This window comes from Hevea brasiliensis, chromosome 2, assembly GCF_030052815.1.
Source record: "Hevea brasiliensis isolate MT/VB/25A 57/8 chromosome 2, ASM3005281v1, whole genome shotgun sequence".
NCBI lineage: Eukaryota > Viridiplantae > Streptophyta > Magnoliopsida > Malpighiales > Euphorbiaceae > Hevea > Hevea brasiliensis.
Genome location: NC_079494.1, coordinates 12,071,068 through 12,078,501, shown reverse-complemented (window position 1 = coordinate 12,078,501; position 7,434 = coordinate 12,071,068). Strand labels below are relative to the sequence as shown.

The 7,434-nt window shown below is 33.9% G+C and overlaps 1 protein-coding gene across 1 annotated transcript; it reads right to left on the bottom strand.

The window, feature by feature from the left end:
- Positions 1-603: 603 nt before the first annotated feature.
- Positions 604-6,709, bottom strand: LOC131177891 (uncharacterized). The gene is made up of 3 exons (XM_058143058.1): positions 6,402-6,709; positions 892-1,176; positions 604-802 (listed from the first exon to the last, which is right to left on the bottom strand). Exons 1-3 carry the CDS (start codon positions 6,707-6,709, stop codon positions 604-606), a joined length of 792 nt encoding a protein of 263 aa, XP_057999041.1.
- Positions 6,710-7,434: the final 725 nt, after the last annotated feature.

The window sequence follows — 7,434 nt, the reverse complement described above, 5'->3', positions numbered from 1 at the left end:
GTAGATGTTAGGAATCACAATATTTTGTCTCTGCAAAGTTCAAATAATCAAAAGTTTAATATTTTCTCATGGAACTCAATTTGTTAGAAATTGAGTCTAAAAAGTTAAATTGAATGGAAAAAAAAATATTAAGTAAAGAAATATTTTATTTATATGGTTTGGCCTTTCATTCTATAAAGAATTTTCATCATGAAAAATTGTCGATTACAGGAGACTCTCAAAATATCTTCACTACCCAAAGCCCAAAACAGCCTGTGTTTCTCTTACTCTAAAAAAATGCTTTTAGATATAAAGCTTTTCTCATATTGCTTGATTCTAGAGGATTAATAAATAATAACTACATAATATGTAATTAGCCTAAAATCCATATTATCATGCTTTCACTGTGGAAACCAATAGAATGTCATGAAAGATATGAATACCTTAGAAACCCCAGTTAATTCCATCCCATGAGCTCCAGTCCCTTTGCCTCTTTCAACAATGGAACAAAGATATGACATATATCAACAAGCTGTCATTTTTGTTCATTGTATTGTTTTAGTAAGCTTACACTTGGAAATGATGATAGTAGATGTGTAATTTTGACCACACAATTTCAGGAACTCAGCTGATCACTGCTTCAGCAGAGGTACAACTACTCTGCATTAACAGAAGCAGCTTCGTTGCCAAACCTGCCTCCACAGCAAGCGCAGCACATTCTTCTGGTGCAAGCTTGCAAACTGCCCACAAAATTGATAAAGCAAGCTGCGTACAGCTCTCTGAAACTTTCATCAACAACGTCACAACATTTGGTATTGTGCAACTGCAGTCCTTCAAAGCCTTCTTCATAGCCAATTACTTCTGGGAGAACCGGCAAGAAATGAGCGGCTGCAGAGTCCTATTTGGCGTTACCGTATTATCCCAGAGCTTTTGCTTTGCCGTAAAGCAAGTATATTGGCCAAGAGAGAACCATTTGAGGATGTTGGATCTCTCATAAGTCTGGACTGCAGAGCGTCGCTGGGTCTTGCATTGGGTACAATGAGATCGGACATATAAATACGGACGGTACTTCCATCGACTTCAAACATCATTTTAAGATCCAATTTCTCAACGCCGACTGTGGAAATCAACCCTCCACCACTTCCACGTAAAATACCATCTTTAACGGCAGTTTCCAGATCTAGCACTTGCCCACCACTAGCACAACATCCCTTTGACAAAGACTACAACTACTAACAAGAAGAGATAAATCAAATCCAACAAAGACACAAAGATAGAGACGCTACCTTCTTCTCCAATACCAAAGCTCTCCTCTTTCTCACTTTAACTTGCTAGCAATTTCCACAATAGGTCCAAAAAGAAGACGGAATCATAAACTCGGAAGAAAGAGAGAACGAAAGAACAATCAAGAAAGACAAAAGGACAATAATTACTCACAATTGAGCAATACCTCTTCAGCTAAAATTTACCAAACAATGCACAGGATGAAATAACTATGAGAACGGAAATTAGAAAAAGATAAGAAAGATTGGAATGATTAAAGAGTATCCAACTATTTTACGTAGGTGAGTCAAATGCTGACATAAATAACAGGAGACTATATAATTTCTCGAGGGGGTGGGTTGACATTAAACTTAACATTCACATATTTAATAGAAAATTTAAAATTTTAATTTTTAATTTTTGGACTATAAAATTATGAGTGATTCATTCTGACATATCTGATGTCTTCGGTCTGCGTATCAGGTTTAGGCTTTAAGAAAACGAGTTCATCTCACCTAAGACCCTGATTAGGTAGAAGGAAAGAGAGAGAAAAGAAAATAAAAAAAAAAAAATTAAAATTAACACTTTTTTCTTATTTAGACACGAAGAAAAAATAAAGAGATAGGAAAAAATAATTCTTATTTTTTTTGTTATTTGTTTTTAAATTTGAAAGAAAATAATAAAAGTGTGAGATTATAAATTAAAATTATAAATTATTTTTTTTTTTTTATTTTTTTTAAATATATAAGATAAAATTATAATTTTTTTTATTTATCTTTCTTTCTATTTAAATAAGAGAAAAAAAGTGAAATATATATATATATATATATATATATATTTTTTTTTTTTTTTTCCTGAAAGATTTCTCAATCAGAGTGCAAGAGAAAGAGTGGCTATTCGTATGGTCACGTGTCAGTGAAGAATTGGCGGAAGAAATGGGCAAAAGCGCATAGAGTAGTCAAAGATGAAAATTTTGAGATGTACACATTTAATCAATAAAAAATTATATTTATTTATTTTTATATAATTAATTATAATTTTAATTAAAATAATAATTAATGGAATGTATATACGAATTGCAAATCAATGCTACGCATTTTCAAGCCCGAGAATTCTAGTCAAAAGATGAGCTGGCACTTTCCAAAAGGCACAAGAACTCTTTGATTGGGCCGCATCCCACGGGGCATTTCCCCTCCACTTATTTATTCTTTTTAATTTTTGTCTGATATTTTTCAATCATGGAATCTTTCACTCAACATGAGTTAATAATTAAAGATTAAAAAAATCATTAATCATTGTTATTTGCATATATATATATATATATATATATATATATATATATATATATATATATTAATGAGAGGGAGATATCATTAAAGATAAAACCAAGATTATAAACTCCATATCTAAAGCCCTCTGATCAAAACATTTTGCACCAACTAAACAAGGCCGAAGGCCTCACAACCAAAACTTAAACCTAGATATCGAAAGAACATGGATCACTTAAATCTAGATATCGAAAGAACATGGATCACTTAAACCTAGATCTAGAAAGAAAACGAGTCAGTGTTCATGTTCTTGACTCGGTGACCATCACCAAAACAAAGCCTCCCTACGGACAGAAGAACCAACGGTGACCACCGAGATGAGAGAAGCAGACCACTCAGTACAATAACACATGAGAGTTTCACCAAGAAAGATAGCATATACACCATCATACCAAACCCTCTAATAGAGAGATCCGCTCTTTATAGCAATTGCTTCAACTGAAGGGATTAAAGATGGAGATGCCAAATGAATCAGGGAACAGGCGTGGTAGAGCTTAGCTTCTTGGCTTCTCATTCTCCTATAGCTGCATGAAACCAAAGACCCAGACAGTCCCTTTACTCTAAGAGTACCAGCCAAACAAGATGACCCATAGATCAACAACTAAAACTTTCACCCAGATTTGATTTGCAAGAACCCTCGCCAAAGAAAACGCACAGATCTACAACACCACACAAAGTACATCTCCAAAACTATACATGTAACTCCCCATAATCCCTAGCCTTAGATAGCATTAATATTGGCCTGTGAATAGTGTTATTCAAAGAAAATTTGAGTATTAAATATGACTTGGAAATAAGCTTAAATAAGCATATTAAACCGATAAAAGAAAAATTTGGTCAATTAAGTTTAAAGGTCAAACATTGACCAATGATGTGATTAATTAAGTTAATGAAGTTGGATTAATTCAATTAATCATGATTAGAAAAATTAAGTATAATTAGTTAAAAAAGTCGAGCTTAATGATTAGGAATTTCTAAATATTTACAAGTTTTACCATTTACCATAGTTACAAGTTTGTCATTTTGAAATTAAAATAATATAAATATCTCTTGGTAGGGATAAATCACCAGCTTCTTCCTTATTTTTCTTGGTTGGTTAAACCCTTCATCTTCTTCCTTCCACCATTGTTCTTTCTTCCAAGCTTAAATTCTCACCAACTTCATAGCCTCCATCACTTCAAATAGCATAATTAAGCTTCAATTTAGTGAAATCGTATCTTTTAAGTAAGAAATTCCAAGGATTTAGGAAGGTTACCAAGTAATCAAATTAGGGAAAAGTTTAAGGTAAGGAAAAATTGAGCTTAGCAAGCATGAATTTATGTTATCATGTCATAATCATGGCATAAATATGATTTGTGATGAGAACTTTTGAACTTCTTGAAGGAGGAAGTTTGGTCCAAGCTAACAGGGAATAAAGGAAGGACAATAAAGTTGATTAGAGGTGAATTTGAAGAGCTAAGAAAATATTAGAAGCCTAATTTTGGTATTGCACTCTTAATATCTCCTTAACTTGTTACTTAAGGTTTTCATGTTAGTTAGGGGTTTTTGTTAAATTGAATGTACATGTCTATTTATAGAGAGAAAAAATATGCTTAGTGTGTTTAAATGATGTAGTACCTATTGGGAATTATGTTGCTTGGTATGTATTGAAGTATGCATTGTGAATAGATATGTTAAGCATTCTAGTAGAATTTGACTAGACTGGACTTTTTAATCCATATCTTGAGTTCTATAATTCCAAATGACTTGAATCTTATCGAAAAATAAAGTTAAGATATAATGCTAAAACTTTCATGAAGACAAGTTACACTAATTCTATGTGTAAATACCTTGAATAATGGCTAGAAGTTGGGTCACAAAACCTAAAATCTGGATAAAGTGCATCTAAATATATCCTGCTTATTTGGACATAACTCACTGCATAAAATTCCAAATTAGGTGAATCTTACTTTTTTGGAAAACTAAGACACAGAGGAACAACTTTCATAAAGACCATTTTGACAAATTATGACTGAAACTTGACTGAAATTGAGTTCTAAAATTTGTCCAGAATCTGCCCTGTATTCTAGAAGGAAAAAGTAGATATGACAGATCTTGCTTATTTGGTCATAACTTGTGATCAATAAATCAGAATTAATTGATTCAATAATAAAATGAAAGTTAAGACATAAATCTAAAAATCTTATGAAGAAAGTATAAGCTAATTCTTGCATTTACTTGGTCTAATTTCTGATGAAAGACAGTATATACCTTCAGGAATTTGTAAGATTTTGCCATGATCTTCATTAATGCAAGTTGTACATGTATTTAGTGTGCTTGAATTCAAAGGCTATGCATATATGGAAATGGCATGAGGATATTAGACACATATCTTGACAATTATGGGAACAAAGAATGTTGAATTAATGTTAATTAAGAAAGTTGAGCCTAAGTAAGCTTAGACAGTGAGTATAGGATTGGATAGGTGGGCATGCTACGTGTCAGAGCCATTGATTTCTCAGTACCGAGAATGAAAGCCAGTGATATATCTATCAAAGCCACCGAGTAGTCAGTACCGAGAATGAAAGCCAATGATCTACTAGTCAGAGCCACTGAGTGGTTAGTACCGCGAGTCCCATTATCCAGTCTATATACCATATGTCATAGGTTACTATGGGCATGAAAGTAATGCTCCCATTTGTGATCATAAGGGATTGTTGAGTTAATAAAGTGCATTTAACCTCATTAAATAGTATGATTAACAAGTATAGATTTATTGACCTATATTTATGTCATAATGTTATATAATTGCTTTAAAATTTTTAAATTACTCTTGTATGAATATTATTAGCATATTATGAGTTAATGTGCATAATTGAATTTATTTTTATTTTAAAATTAAGAGTGCACTACTAAGCTATTTAGCTTAGTACGAAGATTTATTTCCTTGCACAGGTATAGTAGATAAAGTGTAGATTTTGGCTGACAAGAGGTAGATTGGATATGCAGAAAAGTCCAGAGTCACCTTACCTTAGACTTTTGGGTAGATGCATCACCATCTTCATCATCACCCTCATTGTATATTTTTACTTATATGTGTGTGTACATTTATGTTGTAATAAATATTATGTAAACTTTATTTTAGAGATTGTAATAATAAGTATGTAAGTTTAATTTAGCCACATGAGTTGGTTAATAAAATTGTAAATTAAAGTTATTTCTTGTGTATATGCAACTTGGGTGAAGAATTGATGGTGATGAAATTTGATGATTATTATGTGATGGAAATGATATGGAAATTGAGGATTTAACAGGTTGTGAATAATATTTTAACAGGTGAATTGTTAAAATTAGGAAAAACTCTTGTAGTTTCTCCGTTTAACAAAAACAGATAATTTATTGTAAATACATTTATAAGAAATTAAAGGATAATAAATAATGGCATAGAGAAAGGTGCTCCGTGCACCGAATGTAACATCTCTTTCTCGGTTTCACTGAAGACTGATTAAGAGGGTGTTACATTTAATAGTATCAGAGCAAGGTTTAAGCATTCCTAAACCTAAATAACAAGTTATAACATATGTGTGTGAACATGCATTGCATCTACTAGGGATAGAGGTGACTCTTATGCAGATCTACTCTCCTGTTTATTTTAGTTTGGTAGAATGGATTCTGATACTCCTTGGGCTATTGAAGAGGAAGTACAGAGTCATGCCCCGGAGAGCAATAGTTTGGACACAAAATGCACTATTAATTTATTAATACTTCTATCATAAAAAAGGGTCCATTTATAGCATTACACTTGTCACCATGGACAGAATGACCAAGTGTTGATAACAAAATGTACTTTACTCGAGATTAAGCACAGGGATATCTTCTGCTTCCCAATTTTCAAGTTCTTGTCCTTTAGCGATTGGTGAAATCAGTGCCTCGGACATAGAGTCTAGCTGTATGACATTGATGGATGGCTCTAAAGGAGACTCTTTGCTTTCATCCCCAAGTTCTATCATATTCATGCCATTGCCTGCACCATGATTAGGCAATGGGTTTGAAGTGACGTTGGGAAGAGATTCATTTCCCTCAATTTTTAGCCATCCATTCCTGATCAGAGCTTGTACCCTTCCCCGAAGAGCTCCACAATTATCAATTGAGTGCCCCATTGCCCTACCATGATATTCGCATCGGGCATTAGCATCATACCACCTAGGATATGGTGGCTGAACCGAGTTAAGGGGGATGAGCACTATCTGATTTATGCCCAGTAGGTATCATTAGATTTCACTGAGCGGAAGGGGGAGAGGTGGATCAGGATTCCTTGGTGGTCTTGGGTTAGTTTAAGGAGCAGGTGGTCTCAACTGATTAGGTTGGGCAGGCGGTCTGGAGTGGTAAGCAGCTTGAGGTGGATATTGTGGGCGAGGGTGAGGATAATTTGGAAAAGGGGGCAGAACATTTGCAATTATTGGACCCTGGATTGGAGGGTATGGTTGAAAGTTATTTTTAGGGAGTGGTGGTTGAACTTGTCTGGTGATAGAGTGTACATTACCTTCCTTCTTCTTTCCAAAACTAGCAGTTTTCCTTGCAGAGTTTTCTCCAGTCAACTCCTGCAACCTTCCTAACCTAAGGTTAGCTTCAATTCTTTCGCCGGCCTAGATAATGTCGGAAAAGCTATTGAACGTATTTTCGATCATTAAATTGAAGTACGGGGCCTTCAGGCTTTCGATGAAAAGAGAGCAAAGCTCATTGTCAGTAACTCGATGATATACCTCAGCTGCCTTCTCTCTCCATCTTTATATGTATTCCTTAAAACTCTCCTTTTCCTTTTGCACCAGGTTTTGAAGGTCTCTTTATGTTGGGGCGACATCACATTTGAACTTGTACTGCTTGA